Consider the following 18,179-nt stretch of genomic DNA (forward strand, 5'->3'; position numbering starts at 1 on the left):
AAGTCTTTTTTCAAAGTTGGAAGATAGTATTTAATATGAGAAAAAAATGTAAGCCCTTGTTTCAGGAACTAAACATATGTTCATTTTTAGTTGGTATGAGGAATTCAACTTGAATAACTTGATTGTAATGTTGGAGTGTGGTTTGAAGGTAGCGTCAGAAATGACACACAGGTGAAGGTGATTTCATGTTCCCTTAGGGTTTTTTTTTTTTTTTTTTTTACTTTGAATCTTAATGTGGTGCTGCTGCTGTACCCATCACAGAAGACCTTAGAGAACTGGAACATGAGAGGATGGGGAGAAAGAGAGAGAAAATTCTCAAGGGATTCACTCCTTAAAAGTAAAAAAAAAAAGTAAAAGTAAAGTTTTCTTTACTTTGAATCTGAATGTGAATGCTTACATAATTTGTAGAATCAAAATTGTATAGTCTGGTCCTAGAAGCAGATTTTTAGTATTGGGTTTTTGTGTCCTGGGTGTTTTAAGAATGTTAGTATAAAAACTTACCATCATAGATGTGCATTGGTTTGATGCTGCCATCAAGTAGTTTTTGACCCATTTCTCATTTTATTTTCACATCTAATCAATGACCATGTTGTTGAGAAATATATGAATAATATCACAATTATATTCATGTAGTTTTACAAGAGAGTTGATCATCTTCATGCCTGGGAAGAGAACCACCATATCTGTTTGTGCATAATGTGGATTTTGAACTATGTCTATAGGGGGCAAGAGTTTTCTATTTGTGGCATTGTTTAATTTTATATAGTCATTTTATAGTCTATAAGCATAAGCAACCTCCAGCATCTCTTCCCCTGAAAATAAGAGCTCTTAGAAAGTTTTAAGTGTAAATTTGATTAGCAGTCAGTTGCTTTACACCCAGGCAGGAGATATCATCCTACTATGCTTCACCATATCATTCAGCAGGAAAAACATTTAAGACCACAGTGGGGTCAAAGGGGTGGAGCTGGGCCTCAACCAGTCACACTTCTTGAAGTCAGCTGCCATGCCCCCAAATCTGGGCTTATTTAATGCAAAAAGGAAAACACCTTAAAAGAGGTATAATTAAAGTTTGTATAGTGGGTGCTACACTGCCCATTTCCCACTTTTTATGTCTTAAATTACTTAATAGTGCTATATGAAATATGTAACATCAAATGGCCATTTAAAATTTTATTATGTCAGTGGTGGATATATTTACTCATTGCTTGAAAGTCAGACCTCCATAATGAACACTAGGACATAAAGTGTACATAATCCGAGTACACTTTAACTTACCTTCTCAGATTCTGGATTATTTTGGGGAGCTGCTGATCTAAGTAGGCACCAAACAGGTTAAAACTTTAATACAGTACACCTTTAAATATTGTTATGCCATTGTTCCTGAATAATGTGTCATATTCTTCATGCACACTAAAAGTTAACGGACACTCAAAGATTTGGCCTTAATTGTCAGGTATTCAGCATATATGTTGTCAGAACTTTACATAAGTGTATATGTAAAGATTCATATTTAAGATTATATATATTTTTTTATCTTTGACAGAAATACAAGGAAACTTATTCTTGAGTGATATATATACTCAAGGGTATATATAAGGGTATATATAAGAATCAGTATATTTTAAATTAATTGATATTCACATTAAGAATTTACACAAAGCATTTTTTTGTTTTTTTATTTCAAAGTTAATCAAACAAAATTTATGACATTTTATAAAAAATAAACGTGGTAAAAACAATTTTTTCTTAGTGTTTATTATTATCTTTCTGGGTTATGCTGAAAGCCAGGACACAAAAATTCCAAATTCTAAATAACTTTACCAACTTAGAAATGAAATTTGTGAATAGGTCAAGAGAAATATTCTTTGTTTAAAAATTTGGAATGATAAAAGATAAAATGATAAAAGATAAAAATAAGCTTACCTATTACTCCTTGAATTTCGTCAATACACAACCCATTGTAGGCTTAAATATTGGGGGGAAGAGTGTGCTATATGGGATTGTTTGTGTTTATTTTTCAGGTACATTCTTCAGTCTTTATACTAAGGGAAGAGACTAGCTGGCGTAAAGCTTTCCTATCTGTTAATTTAGTTCTTCTGATATCTTTCAATAGTACTAAAGTCAAGACATAGTATAAACAAAAGAAAATTTCATTCTTTTCTTATTGAAGGTTTTCCTGGAAAGTTTTCTCTCAAAACAGTGTAAAGCTGATAACAGTGCATAAATTTGAGCAAACCCAATTTATGGGCTAGATTTTGAAAGTGTAATTTTTTTGTTTGATTTTTTAAAAAATCTACGATGTGTGATATGCACTTTAAATTTTCATATTGTTTAATTTTGGTGAATTTTGCTACTTTAAAGGAGTGTTATGAGAGATGAAACAAGATAACTGCACTTTGTGAAATAAAATGCAAATGTGAGGTGGTACTGTCATCTTCCTCTTTGTTGTATGATCCCGAAGATCATCTTCAGTCTTCTCACTGCCCACAGTGTGGAACTGCTGTTTCTCTCAATATGCCAGGCTCATATTTCATATTTTTCATGTATATGCAATTTTCTCTAGTGAAGTTCATACCACGTTCAGACAGAGAAGTTAGAGAAAACTAACATCAAGAAAAATAAAGTTGGATTATTCTTTTCCTGTGTGTGTCTATGTATGGCTTCTGCTATAATAACAAAAGGTGTAATAAAAGGTGTTTCCTTATATTGTGTAGTAACCAACTTGACATATAACTTTAATATATTTGGTAACTGAAAATTTTAAAAAACCCTTTAATTAGATCAGTAAACATAGGTCTTTGGATTGAAATGCTCTTATCCTCTTATACTTTTGAAGTGAAAAATATTTCTCGTGAATCAAAGGAAGTGTCTCTAAGCTTTACATTGAGAATTTCCATTTGAAATACCCAAAGACTGAGATAGCAAAGGGTTCTGAGTCACAAATAAGGAAATTCCTTCAAATTCACCTCCCCCCTTTAAAGTCATGGTTAAAATTTCATAGAGTTAAAAAATATATTTTACTTTCAAAGTTACCTGTTAATAATATTTGGTATGGTAATCCTTTATTTGGGTCACTATCTGTAGTTCATTTTTATTGTACTCATTATAGACTGTTCAGAATTCCATATTCTATTATATAAATCACCTTTGAAAGTACATTATGTTTTAGAACTATCTTTGTTGGCAATGATAATAAGAATTGGTCACCATATTACATTCAGGCCATTGAGAAATAATTTTTAAGTGTCAATTCTTATATCTAGGTTGTAGAATATTCGTTTTCTTTTTCTGTCTTCTTAATGAATATAATCACCTATCCAAAATGATTAAGATGATTACCATTGCTTCTTACACACCAAAAATAGTAATAAGCTTAAATAAGTTAAGCTTCATAGTTAAATTTGAGAATAATTCATTTCTTTTTTTTCCTCCATTAACTGTATATTCATAGACTTGTTTTTGTTCAGAAACCCTTTCTTACCATTTGAAAAACAGCGCATTTTGAACATTTATCACAATATTCAATTTAATGCTTTAAGACCATAGCAAGCAAAATTCTCTGAGATTACTATGGCTCATATTTCAATTTAATAAGAATGAAAAACTGCTTAATTATTAAAATCTCATTGCTTTCATATCAAGAGTTATTAACAATGCCTTGCTTATGTTTGGATATACATCTTGTCCTTTTCTCATGTTCCCAATGTTTGCTTCTTTCCCATTACCGTTGGTCTTAGGAAACATTTTAATGGCAGTAAACATACTTTACTTTTACCCAGGAGAGCTAGGCTCTTATGTAATAAGTTATGCTGAATATCATTTTGGTTAACCTCTATACAGTGCTTGAGACATCATCATTTACAGTGAATAATTCTTGCCCAGAGTGGAAAAGCAAATCTGTGTCCTTGACTTTCCATTTTGAATGCTTTTCAAAAACATCGTTACATCATGTAAATTTTGTAATCAGATTTCTACAAAGCTAGTAACATCTTATGTCCATAATAAAACTGAACACATTTTAGCAGAAAAAAGATGCTGAACCGTGTTTTAAATCTTTGCCTGTACACCAAATCAGATGCATAATGATGATTGCTTCTTACCCAAATATGGTAACTAAACTTAAGAGCCAATTTCAGAAAAGGTATTGATTGTTTAAATTAGATGGGGCAATGAGTGTTTTAAAAATATTTTTCCATTGGAGTTTTAAATATTCCACAACTAGTAGCTATCACTAAAATTACGGACATTTTGAGGATTTATAAGCCTGCTTAATACTAATTGAAGTTCCAGTTTTTCCTGTGGGATTGTCCTAATTACCTCTCACTTTCTGTTTTTATGCTGGTGAAGAACCTGCCCATAATTTTAACATTCCAATATGGGATTTTTAACTGCCCAAGAGCTATCTTTGAATACCTCAACATACAAAGTGGTGTGTGTTAATATTCCTGCAGTGAATAAACAGTTATGCCTGCTCTGTCTTTCTCCCCATTATTGAAATTGGGTAATATTACTAGTCAGATTTTATTAACATTAAACATAGTACAATTATTGATGAACTTCTAGCTTTTCATTATTCATTATTTTATTTATATGACATGATAAAGCATCAGTTTTTTGGGGGGAGGTTTATGAAAGATTTAAGTTAAAATAAGACTATTAATAAACCATTTGATAAACTTGTCAGTTCACTGAACTTACTGTCTCAAAGTCATTAACTGTCAGTGTTCATCTCATTTCAGCAGGTCTTTTTATCAAATGTGAGTTTTTCTATAATAGGCTTTTAGAATATCACAAGAGTGAACTTTCTACCATTTACTCATTGAAGTTTATACATAGGCAAAGAAAAATAAGATAACAAGTGTTTTCCTTGAGTGTTCATAAACATTCCCTTGTACCTGTAATTAGGATTCTATTTTTATTGAATTAATAATCCAGAATTTAAAAATCTATATTTTTTATATAATAATTTTTTTCTTCTCTTTGATTAATTTAGGATATTGCAGTTGGGTTTTTTTTGTCAATATGGGCATTTTTATCAATGATAATAAAAAATCTGTTATAATATGTATATGGGATCATCCAGATGAAAGTTTAACAAATAAATGGGTATAAGCAAATATATAATGACTCTTTTGTGTTTGTATTATATGTAGGCATGTTTCTATGAGATCTAAGTTTTCAAATTTAGGTTTTCATCTTAGTTTCCTTCATGCTCATATATTTTGTAAAGTGTTTTCACAAATTTTACCAAGCTCGATTTAAATTTTACTCCTTTATAAATTTGTTCCCCTGTAGTTTTAGAAGCAACTGATATTTGTCAACTGTCTTGTCTCCTTGAGGCTGAGTTTAGGCACTGAGAATTAGGTATTTAAAACAAATATCTCATTTAATTTTTATATCCTGGAATAATTGTGATCTCCATGTTCTATACATGATATTGGCATTTACAAAATGTTCAGTAATAGGAGTGAAACTAAGATTCAAATCCCTTTTTGTCTACTCTAAGATCTTGCTCCTCTATATCAAGTATTGTTGGATTTATATCCTCTAGCTGATGTTCTTTAGTTAAAACTTCTGATAATAAAAACTTAACTTCTTAAGAAGAGTCACAAAACTTTTTCCTAATTATAAAATAAGCGCACTGGCATTTACTGCTTTTATTTTAAATTATAGACACCATATCTATAACTCTTAAATTCTTTACCATGTTTCATTTTGTATATCATTTATTCTAGAGAATTAATTTCAATTCCTACTAGGATAGACAAACCAAACTTCTTGCTTAGGACAGCACAAATTCTGCTTTAGAGTAGACTAAAAATTGGAAGATCTAAGATCTAATAAATAATTTATCTGACTTTTCATTTGGAGAACAAGGTTCAGGAAATAATTGTTTTGAGATTTAAATAATGGTAATTTTCCTAGTAGGACATGCTATTGATTAATAATTATTATTCTAGAGAAAATAATTATCCATTTACAGAATGGCCACACTAATGCTAACGTTTCCTATCACTCTAAAATGTAAGGCAATCAGAATGTTTTATTAGGAGCATTTTCAGTGAGTATATACTTTTGCTTTTCCTGAAGACCTATGAAAATGAACATAAATATATTTTTAATAGCTAATATACAAAGGTTGTTTTCTAACTGGAAAACAGCATCATCATTCAATGAAAAAGTTAGGAAATATCTTTTTATTCCTTTAATATTAATTCTTATCCTTTAATTCTGTTTCAGAAATTTAAAAAAAAACTAGCTATAAGGAATGTGTGAACAAAATAATCCTTTTAAAAAAATTCAGCCATTTCTAGGACTTGAAATTTTAAGTGTTGTACTTATTCAACAAAGAAATAAATATCTCTGGGTATGTTAAATGTGATGATAAAATTGTCTATAACAGAGTAAATTTGATTCTCACAACTATTTTGATAATTGAATAAATAGGAAAGATGAAATATATCAAGAATGTATTTGACCATTAAGGATACTAGAAAAAAATGATGAACTATTAATGATCAGTTAACACCAGCTATGGAGATTGCCACATATTTTTAACTTTCCTGCCTCTCAGAAAGAGAAAGGACAACAAATAGTACACCACGAATTGTTATTCTAAAATTTTAAAAATTTTTCTTTAGATCGTACCCATTTTAAAACTAGCTTCTCATAAAATGTCATTTCTGAACTTTTTATAACACTTAACTTTATTTATAAGAACACATTAATAATATATTTTTATACAATAATCTTTATAATTTAATATATAAGAATTTAATTAACCAAAAAAAAATCAAAATCCTTCTTATAAATGAATACTTGAAAATATAGATTCCTGACAGAATTGTCAAGAAACTAGTACCCTCATGCATCTTGAAAGAAACTGAGATATAACTTCCAAATGAAGTCATTTGTTTTTCCAATTATGTGTTATTCAATATTAATGTGGATCAATTCTTTTGGCTTTATAATGTGTACTTCCTAAATAAATTAAAACACTTTCTGAATGTATATTATTAACTCACTTTCCTCCCCACATATTTAGAAGACAAACTATCCATGTAAATGTTATTAATTTTTCCATCATTTGATTCTTCTACATCATGTGTATTATTTGATAGTTTGAAATAATTTATATTTCTTAATTGGAAAAATACACTAAGTGAAAACTTTTAAAAAAAACTTCTAAGAACAAAGTTGACCAACAAGAGTACTTAGAAAGAGCTTTGAAACTCTGTAGTAAATTGCATCTTGTGAGTACTCAAAATGAAATAATATAAATTTTCTCTAGGGCCACAAAAGTAATCATGCATTGGACAGATGAAGAGATACACATTTATCCCAAATAATTCCATATATCCCTGCAATGTTATTCCAATTGCTTAAATGTGTTATTCCCATAAAATGTTTTAGTTCTCATAAAGCTTACGGTTTTATTTCTCCACTTTTAAGGTATCCCCAAGAGGCAACATATACTGCGACAGCCCTAAAGCTACATTTAAATGGAAACACACTTACTAGAGTATTTTGCTTTATGTGAAAGCTATGGTTCTGAAAGTTTCGGACTATTGAAACTTTTTGGAAACAAAAACATAAATTGTGTTAAAGTTACTATTTTTTAAATTTAAATTCAATTAGCTAACATATAGTACACCCTTAGTTTTTGATGTAGTGTTCAATGACTTTCTAATACATTTTCTTCATAATTTTAATTTATAAACTTGAAATCTATGTTCTCAGTAAAATAGGATAAAACCTCAATTTATTCGTTTTATCTTAGTGGCTTGAGACTCAGCAGTTTATATTATTCCATTTTCCAAGATATAGGGATGAGATTAATATCTATACCTTAAAATATTGTAAGAATAAAAAATAAAAGTATGTCATGTATATAAAAGAGGATAATATAAACATTAATTATTATAATGTCACTATATTGGGCAATTGTTTTGAAAATACTTGTCCCAATAATACTTGGGAGAAAAATTCTTGTCTCCTTTTTATTTAATTTTAGAAGTTCAACCTTTTAAATATACTTAAGGGTTAATGGCAATAGAGTTTGTGCTAATAAGGAAAATATCATAACTAATATTATGCTTTAACTGTAACTTTGTCTTAAACATTTGAAATGATATAAAAAGGCATGATTAGCTTAATTATACCACTTTTGCTATATTATCACAGACAAATGATGACATTCTTACTGTTGGCAAAAATAATGTACTCTCAGTTTCAAAATCAGAATCAGTATATACCGAGTATACAATAACGATTGTTATAACTTACTATTCAGAAAAATAGGAATTTTGTATCTGCACTTTTTGTTATCAGTTTTGTACTCTTAAATATAACACTGTTTAAGATTTCAAAATTCGTGTCGGTCTCTCTTCTCCATGATTCCTTCATGTCAGGATAAAAAATGATGCAGATTTGAGTGAAGACAGAAAATAACCAGAAAGTGTGTGTAAATCTGTAAATATCTGATATAATGAAGATACCTGGGCAGTAGTACCAATATAATGTAATAACTTTTTTTCAGTATCATTATATTTCACATGTCACTTCATTGGTAATTTAATTAGTGTTTATCTTTACTTTTCACTATAGCAATTATTTGAAAATAATACTCAATCTGACAAACCCACCAAATATGAAAATGCATAACAGAGATAACCTCACATTGTCATCAACCTCTGTATGCTTAAGCAACATCAAGGTCTCAGAATGAGGTATCCTTGGTTGGCTCTGGTCTCTAATTTAATTATTCTACCACTCTTCAAAAGACTGTTCTCCAGTGCTTTGCCTTCTTATACCACCTCCCCCCGTTTTTGTCTGAGCTAGGTATTTAAAATACTTGACTTCATTCACAGTAAAAAAATGCACATGAAAACTAACGCCTAACAGATTCAATGTTTGTTGGCATACTGAGGGTGACTTGTTTCATCAGTATTTTTCATTCCAGAAAGTTAAAAAAAAAAAAAAAAGCACACCATTATAATCTTCTAACCAATCTTCAAATATCTTTTTAATAGAAAGAGAAAACTATTCTAAATAATAAAAGTTAATGCATAAACTAAAAACAAATTGAGATGTCAATGAAAGAAATGTGTGATTTTTTAAAAAGCTATCCAATTAAATTATCTTAAATGAAGCAGTTCCTAAATAAGACAGGTTACAAGAAAAATATAAAAGTCTTAAAAAGGGATTTTAAAATTTCACTGAATTTTTATGTTCAAAAATAACATCAGTGATTATTTAAAGCTTTGAAATTATAATCATGTTAAGACAATGAACAATGGTTATATTTAGCTACCTGCTAGAATATGTAAAATGTTTCATGAGTTTGAACATAAAAAATGAATTTTACAAAGTTCTCTCATTTAGATTAAGCCTTTCTAGTGTAGATAGAAGTAACATTTTCTAGAATTCATGAAGTCAAACTTTAGAGAAAGTTCAACCTCAAAGGTTTTCTCTCTATTGGCAAAGCAATGGGGAAATCTCCTTGAAACTAGCTAATTGAGAATTTGGTCTTCCAAATAATTTTTTTTATAAAACAAGTAGTTTGAGGGGCGCCTGGGTGGCTCAGTGGGTTAAGCCGCTGCCTTCAGCTCAGGTCATGATCTCAGAGTCCTGGGATCGAGTCCTGCATCGGGCTCTCTGCTCAGCAGAGAGCCTGCTTCCCTCTCTCTCTCTGCCTGCCTCTCCATCTACTTGTGACTTCTCTCTGTCAAATAAATAAATAAAATCTTAAAAAAAAAAAACAAGTAGTTTGAATGCAAACAGTTCTTATAATTGCTTCTATCCTCTATTTGCCTAGGCATAAACATTCCCCCTGCCCCGAGAAAAGAAACCCCACATATAATCTTGATGTTAGAAATGTTAAAAACTTCTAAGAGTTGTGTCACGTAAGTGGTGCATTTACTAACAAATACTTTTACTGACGATGTGAACCCTGCAAATACATCCTGTACAGAACTGACTAGAGAGAGTTTTTACTTTTTATTCTAAGATATTTTGGAAAACATGGTGGTTAGGCTTTGATTTATTGGACTCAAAATGGTTTGTTTGGTTTCCTCTTTATTTTTAAAAATGAGATAGGTTGATTTGTACCCTGCTAATATTTTTAAAAATTACAATTCGATTCTTATCTCTGCCGTAAGTCCTAAAAGTAATGGTTTATTTTACAATAAAAAAGTTCAGCATGAATTGGCCTCACTACAAGTGTATGGGTTTCCTACAATCAGAAACTTTCTCAGCACTTATATTGTAAAATAGGCAATGTAAAATATATAAACAATATAAAATTATAAAATCTATCTAAGATGTTTTGGTAAACATATTGAAATGTTGTTAATACATTACTTTATCTATTAAAGACTTGATATATATGAATATTTTAAAAAACTGACATAACATTAAAAGTGTGGAAATTTTGAGAAGTCATTTTGAAATTTAGTTTACAATTTCTTACAAGAAAAAAAGATATAATTACCCACCATCTTAAATATTGACAGAAGCACTATTTTTGTTATTCATCTAAAGCTATAAAACTGGATAAACTAATGAATGACAATCTTAGAAAATGCCTTAAGTTTTCAATAGCCAGATCTCCATAAAAATTTTATTACTAATAAAATTAATTTGGTAAAGTGATTATAATTTGAATGCTCTTTGTAGTTTGAGCAGAATTGGAATATTCAATTGAGTCCTTAATCAAAAGCTTGACATTTCTGCTCAAGCAGAATAACAATTAAAATATATAGATAGATAGATACATACATACATATCTAGTATCTTTATCATTTACAAAACACTTTTTCAAAAATGGAGACTCTATATGATTTAAAACAGAAATAGAGACTATTTTACCCTAAAACATTTTCAACATAAATTATTATAAGGTCACAATTCAAGGGAAATATATGTAGTTTATATAGCAATTTTAATCACAATATGTAAATCACATTAAAGAAGATTGAGGCACTGCAGTTCAGAAGAGTTCAAATTTCTTCATTGCTATATATAAAGAAGTCAATTATCTGTATCAAATAATATTTTTTATTATCAACCATTTGAACATGTGATCTCTTATTTTTTGCTGTTTTCTTTGGTACTGAATTAAAGCTGATACAAATTGGCCTTTTAATTTTGGGGAGTAGCCAAAATGATGTGATTGGGGAGGGGCTGAGAAGTGTTTTTTGTAAAAATTCTTTAATCATTTCATAGAGGTAAACATACTTGAATGCTAAATACCTGACTCTTTCAAATAAATGCCGACCTACCTTGTTTTTCACAATAAGTCTCTATTAATTTCCATGAGACAATGTTTTCACAAATGTAAGGCAAAACAGATGTTTAATTACTTAAGAGAACTCATAATTTAAATAATTAAAACTAATTTGTGTTTAAAGCTATTTGCAGATTTATTAGAGAAACAAATACAAATATGCATTTCTACAGAACTGTTTTTTTTTCCAAAATGAACTTAAAACTTGTTCCACAATTTTTTACTTGTTTATATATCTATGGTAACCCAAGTATTGGCTTCTGTACCACTTGTAATGAGACAATTGCCCTTCCATTGCAATTATAAAAAACTATTTAAAAAAAAATTCGGCACATACACGTTAAATATTTTTCCTTAAAAAAATAATCTAATCAAAATATTGAATACTTTAGATTTAAACAATATTTTATTTACAAATCTGATTTGATTACTTTATTAATTACACAAGGTAATGCTTCAATTTTCAAGAACAGTTTTTTTTTTAATATATAGACCAGTGGAATGACATCCTATCTAGTAATATGTACTACACTTCATTTTTTTTTTCAAAATTAACATGACAAGTTTTCTAATACTTTCAGTTTTTTGGAAAAAAAGTTATTTTATTGGGGCACATATCTGATGAAACAAAAAATAACATGCAGAATTCCAAAAATAACCCGTTAAAGTAATATGATACTTACCCTTCATGTAATAAGACATCTATGAACAACAGTGCATAACAATATTATGTATTCATGTTTATGAGAAACCAAGCAGGAGGCAAAATGAGTTCATTCTGCTTTCTAATCATGTGCAATTTCATATGGCTGTTTGCATCATTTAAATAAAGTGTGTACATTAAATTTCTAAGACTGCATTGCACCCAAAATTATTATGGATAGCCATGCTTGCCCTGTATTTAATGAGTGATGAATTTCTCCTACTAACAGAGTAACTGGTCTCAAATCGTGTCTGTGATGTAAGGAGTATTAAATTATCTTTTTATCTCTTTCAATTGCTGCCTTGGAAAGCAAGAATTCCCTTCTTGGAGAAGACTTACAGTAAGTAAAATTTACTTAAGGACTCAGTGAGGAATCAGCACATGAATCAAGAATGCAATATAAGAATGGATTAAAAAAATGTGATTATCAGTACCTTTGTTGAAATCTATTACCACCATTAAAATTTCCAAGGAAAGATAGGGCCTGTAACATAGGGGTTCCATTCATTGTTAAATTACTAAAATCTACCAATTTAATGCTTTCATACTGTTTATTTTTTTCCAATAGAAAAATAAATCTCATACATTAGAAGTGGTACACAAAAAACTGGGATAAAATTTATCAGATTCTTGATAGCACCATTTACACATTCTTAAAGTAAACATTAATATGCACTTTCTTAGAAAGCGATATAAATATATAATACAGGACTTGCTAACCTCTGTTAACCATCTGAATACGATGGAATAATCTATCATCTCTACTGTGCAGGTAGGCTGTGCATGGTGGTGTGGCAATATAATTTTAAAAGTTTGTTACAGATGTGATGGGAAGCTGGAAGGAGTCGAATAAGCAGAAAAAAGAGCTTAGATCTATTGTAAGCAATGAGTCGAAATGAGCCGTTACAGGTTAGAATTTATCTTTGTTTCTGATCATTCAATGAGAAAATGACTTCCACAGAAATAGATACATTTAACTGTTTCAGGAGTGGGGTGGGTGAGGTGAAGTAGGATTGAAAGTCCTACAGGTAATAGCAATAACTGGAAGTGCAGACGAAATTGGTCTTCAGTGCAAAGAGGAAGGCAGCCGTTTAAAAAGTCTAGGTGCAATGTTGTGGTGCTGAAAGAAAAGCTCCCAGTGATAAAGGAAAAAAAAAAAAAAACTGCAATGCAACTTCAAGCAGTAATTTTGTGGTGCTGAAAGGACAGCTCCCAGTGTTGAGGAAAAGATCTTGGATCTAGAATGAGGTGTCCAATCTGTATGATAAACAGCACACTGTGTCTCAGAGCGCCCATTCAATCTCAGTAAGTAAATGAAATATTGATTGAAAGTGACCCTGAAACAGAATGCATTAAAAAGACATAGAAAGCTGCAGAACTGAGGTAATTCGTATTCAGCATGTTCACCAGCCTCCCTATAGCAAAACAAGTCTATAAATAGTTGCATTTCATAAGATGTTTGGCCCTTGTATCATCAGTTTTCTCCATTTTGGATCAGTATAGCTGAACAGCCATTGTTACATGCCTACCTGTGGCAGTTTGAAGCCATACTAATTTTCTTCCAGTAAATTAAAGCATCACATCACAAATCAATTCTACATGGTCTATAAATTTCAGAGAATAAGTTTTTAGACAGCATGAAGCTGATTTACACATAATGCACACAAACCCTTATCTGTTACCATAAATTAAAATGTAAATATCTTCAATTTAGCTTTCAGATTTAACTAACATATAACCATGCCAACTAGCAAAAGTTTAAAATTCCCATTTACAATTAAAATTGAACTGAGTGCATTTTCAGCAATACTAGCTAGTAAAATACACATAATTGTTTAAATGGTTTGGCTTCAAAGTAACATTAAATTCCAGATGAAATGCATGGGCTCCACAGTGGACTACTGGAATTTTGAAATAAAAGGTTGAAGATTTGCTACGACTGAACAAAACATTTTAAAGACCCAACATTTGAAATGCTTCTAATACACATCCTATATCACTTCCTTTCTCTTTTTCAACTAAGTGGGGCCCCAATCTTTGCCTTTGTTCACTGCTGACTCTGAGACAGCACGGTGAAAGAAATTTACATAGATATTATTTACTGTTAATGTATTATAAATGATCTGAGACTTGTGACATGCAAGGAAAAAATGAGACGGGAGACAAGTGATGCTACATGATGAACTAAGCACATTTATAATGATAAAATGAGTAAATATAATAGCGGCAATGCTAACCACTGATTCCACGAGATACACTATTTGTCAAAACTTACACAGCTACAGAGTATCGACGATAAATAGTCATTACCAATTAACACAGTTTACTACAGCTTTTCTCTTTCATTTAAACAAGCATATCATTCCCTTTTAAAATCATTCTCTAAATAAATATTTAGAGATAGAGAACTCTAAATGAAATAACAGTCCAATGTTAAAAACTAAAAAAAAATGAATCTACTCTTACAGTTTGACAGAAATGAATTATTAATAGTGGAAGGGGAAGGGATCAGGAAATAATTTCAAGTTCTCAATGTCCAAAAGTAAATTGCACAGTAAATCAATATGAAATGAAGAGTCCATATAGTTCAATGAACAAAAGGGAAAGTTCATGAGGACAAAGATCACAGTTCAGAGAGAGGCTGGACGAAATTCAGACATGGAGCATCACACTCATTGTTCTTTAATTGGTTGCACAGAAAGGAGCAGCTGGGATGCCATTTAGCTTGCTAGGATGGACGTAATCAATGGGTTGAAGTTGAGATGGAAGTAATTCTCTTTTGTAATTCAGTTGCTCAGCCAGATGATCCAGAGGTAGCCAGCATTTTATTTTTGTCCATTGAATTTAAGACTGCATGCACAGCATGAGGAGGTGCTTGGGGATGGATGCCCCTATGAGTGGCCTTGAGTGGGCAAACTCAGAGGTTAACAGATGGTGTGTCAAATGGCCTGGACAGTTGGCACTCAGGAGAGGTACAGAAGAGGGTGACAGTTGTTGGGTCTTGGGAACAAAGGCTTACTTTGAAATGACCTGTCAAAAAGCCTGACAAAGGTAGATCACACTACCTCTCAAGATAAACTGCCTCTTCTAAATAAGCATGCAGGAAATACTGTCTGGTTGGTGACATAAAAATGCTCCACAAAACATGCAAATTACCGAGTATTAGAAACTGCATTGGCTGCTAGCGCCATGCTGCAAAGACTCCATCATGGGAGCAAACAGCTAAATCACAGATAGCTTCACAGTAAAATCTACATTCACAATACTAATAGGTTTCTAGTGTTAACAAATTATACACAATTATAAGCTCTTAAAATGCAACATACTTATCAAGCAGTTGCAGATAATGAAACATTATCAGCTATCAATAATTTGTTGGCACTTTCACTTTTGTTTATAAAATTTCCAATACACTGTACCACAGTTATGTGTCTAAACAGTGAGGATGTTAATGGAGTAATGACTGTTCTACTGGCCAGGCGATGGGATCAGTAGTGAATTCAGTGCTTAAAAACAAATGTACAAACCTCTGAAGAGGTGGGACTCCATGTGAGAACTTTTGTTGAACTTACAAATGATGAAGAATGGGCCATGGCCAGCATGCAGCATTATTTCCATTGTCTAGTTCAGATGGAGAACAGGTGCTTTTATTGATCTGTAAACTTACCAATATAATTTTCCACAGTTTTAACCTTTTAAATATTTTACAGTGCTTTTATGCAACTATATTGCTTTTTGATCATTTTAAATTTAAAACTTATTTTCAAAATATTGTTTCCTACTTCACTGTGCCCTAAGCAGGAAGTAAGACTTACATGACAGTGCTTTGGCCTCACTCCATTTTAGGTCACTGACCCCACCATACTCAACCTAACAGTAGTTAATTTAGTGTTATCTAGAACTAATACTGAAAACTATACGCATATCCCTGTCTACATTCAATCATTAAACTACAATAATGCTGGTAAAATGGCAGGCTTAAATCTTACACTAGAAACACCTCTGACAAATATACACAAGCAAAGTATAGAGAACAAAACAGATCAAGAAAAAATTCTTTCTATGAAACATCTGGTAAAACACATATTATTTACATATACACATTGTCAACATAGTCGCATTCATTTGCATAATTATATATTAATAACAGAAAAACTTCACTTCTGCAAAGTACAGTACATCCTTCTTGAAAATGGGGTAAAGGAGGGGTTAAAATAATCTGATGTATAATTGGGGCGCTCAACCCACTTTCTGAGGATTGGCAGCCCGCACTCCTTGCTCATATGTGATCCTTTGTGTAATTAAATACTGAGCAGCCTGTGTTGCAGCTGGTGTTCCAGTAATGGTTACCTTCCGATTCCTTGTGCCAGGTACGAATTCTCCTTTTTTGGAGATCTGTATCCTTGCACCAGTCAACTCCTGGTATTCCACTAATGTTTTCCCTCCTTTGCCAAGTATTGCACCAACTAAGTTTTCTGGCACTGCTATTTCAACTACATCCTTTGATCCATCTGTGGATTTTTCTGTTCCTAGAATGGCACTGGCAGCTAGGGGAGAAGCAGCTCCAAAATATCCATTGGTTGCAGCAGTAGCAGCAGCCAGGCTACCTAATGCAAATGTCCCCGCCGTACCACCAGCTGTGCTGCCACTGGCTGAGGCTTCACTGGCATAGGTGGCCAACAAATTGGCTGCTGCTGCTGCTGGGTTGGCACTGGCAGCTGCTGCAGCCAAGGCCCCTGTTGCTGCTGCTTGACTGAGACCTAAACCTAATGTGTTGAGATTATATCCGTAGCTGGCTAAAGTATTAAGTGCAGAGGTGATGGCCACCAGGTCATTGCCTGTGAAGCCAGATAAGACTGCTGGAAAGGCTGCAACGCCAGCAAGGTTAGCATGTCCTAAGAGCCCTGCGGCTGCGGCAGCAGTTGGTAACACTTCAGCAGTGTTTGCATAAGGAGATCCGGTTGGATTGGAATTTGCCACTGGACCTGTAACATTGGCATAACTGATATTGAGACAGCTGCCACTCTGTGGATCCTCTTGTATCTTCTGGATGATAAGTTCAACAGCTTTTCGGTTTTGTTCAGGTTCTCCACTCACAGTGACAACCCTCTCTTGCAAGTTGATCCCATCAGGTTTCTGGGAAAGCTGCACCCAAGCCCCTGACTGCTCCATTATAGCCTTCACAGTAGCACCTCCCTTCCCTATTATCAGACCTGCTGTGCTGTTGGGAACTATAATCTTTACCTGTAATTAAAAAAAATACGTATAAATAATACTTCTGTTTTGCGCATACACATTATATTACTTTACTATCCTAAAAAAGTAAAACAACAAATTGAAAATTAATTTAAACATAAGTTATGAAAGATAGAAATACCACAACTTCTAAAGTGACTTTTATCGCATTTTAATACAAGTATCTTATAAAAGCAGAACGTCCAAAAGCAAAAGCAATTTTCAGTTTAAAATATTAAAAATTTTCCTGGAGTCCTTGTGCATTGCCGTAGAAGTTTTAAGAAATTAGTATGTTCTAAAGAAAGGATATCATAACTATACATCAATGGTAACATTTTTATATAGCTCCAAAATAAAAATACTGTTGATATTCTTCACCTAGTGTAGCTTTAAGAACACCTTTGGTCTAAAACGTATAAAAACAAAGAGTACAGGATTATGATGCAAAGTTAGTAAAGATAAAAGTACTAAAGTTCTAGCTCGAGTCCCTTCTGAAAATTAATTTCATGTTCCTTATTACCTAGCAATTTTTGTATTATTCAAACCTTACTTGTTTCATGACTAATATTTTCAGAGAGCAAAAAGATTATTACTAGTGGTATTTTGATTTTTGGACTAAACTGACACACAACACATAACTTTATAAAAATAACAGGTATTTAAAAAAAAACCCAGATATTTCTAAATAATTAATATAAAAAATTTCAATCACTTTAGGGAGGTGAACAATGATTTGAATATGATATTGCCGGGATGTTCTACTTAAATTTGTAAAATGACTATTTTAATTAGATAGGTAATTCTCTTTTTTGGCAGCCGTAGCTACATTTTAAAAAATAGGGCTTATAACCATATTATCAAAGGTTACTGAAAATTTACTGGAGTCACAGGAATAATTACGATACAATGTGACCATATGAATAGAGATTTTAATTCAGGTATTTAAAAAAAACA

At 31.6% G+C, this 18,179-nt stretch overlaps 1 protein-coding gene across 5 annotated transcripts in view; it reads right to left on the minus strand.

Annotated features, from left to right (window-relative positions):
- Positions 1 to 14,159: 14,159 nt before the first annotated feature.
- The window catches only part of NOVA1 (NOVA alternative splicing regulator 1), a 149,162-nt gene continuing 145,142 nt past the window's right edge, over positions 14,160 to 18,179 (minus strand). For all 5 annotated transcript variants that reach the window (XM_004755161.3, XM_004755160.3, XM_045067693.1 and 2 more), the window contains one exon: positions 14,160 to 17,234. In XM_004755161.3, coding sequence (XP_004755218.1) covers positions 16,230 to 17,234 — 1,005 coding nt within the window. In that variant the 3' untranslated portion in view covers positions 14,160 to 16,229. The remainder of the gene's footprint in view (positions 17,235 to 18,179) is intronic.

The sequence above is a fragment of the Mustela putorius genome, unplaced genomic scaffold (genome assembly GCF_011764305.1).
Source record: "Mustela putorius furo isolate JIRA1106 unplaced genomic scaffold, ASM1176430v1.1 tig00003898_pilon_pilon_pilon, whole genome shotgun sequence".
In the NCBI taxonomy this organism is placed as follows: Eukaryota; Metazoa; Chordata; class Mammalia; order Carnivora; family Mustelidae; genus Mustela; species Mustela putorius.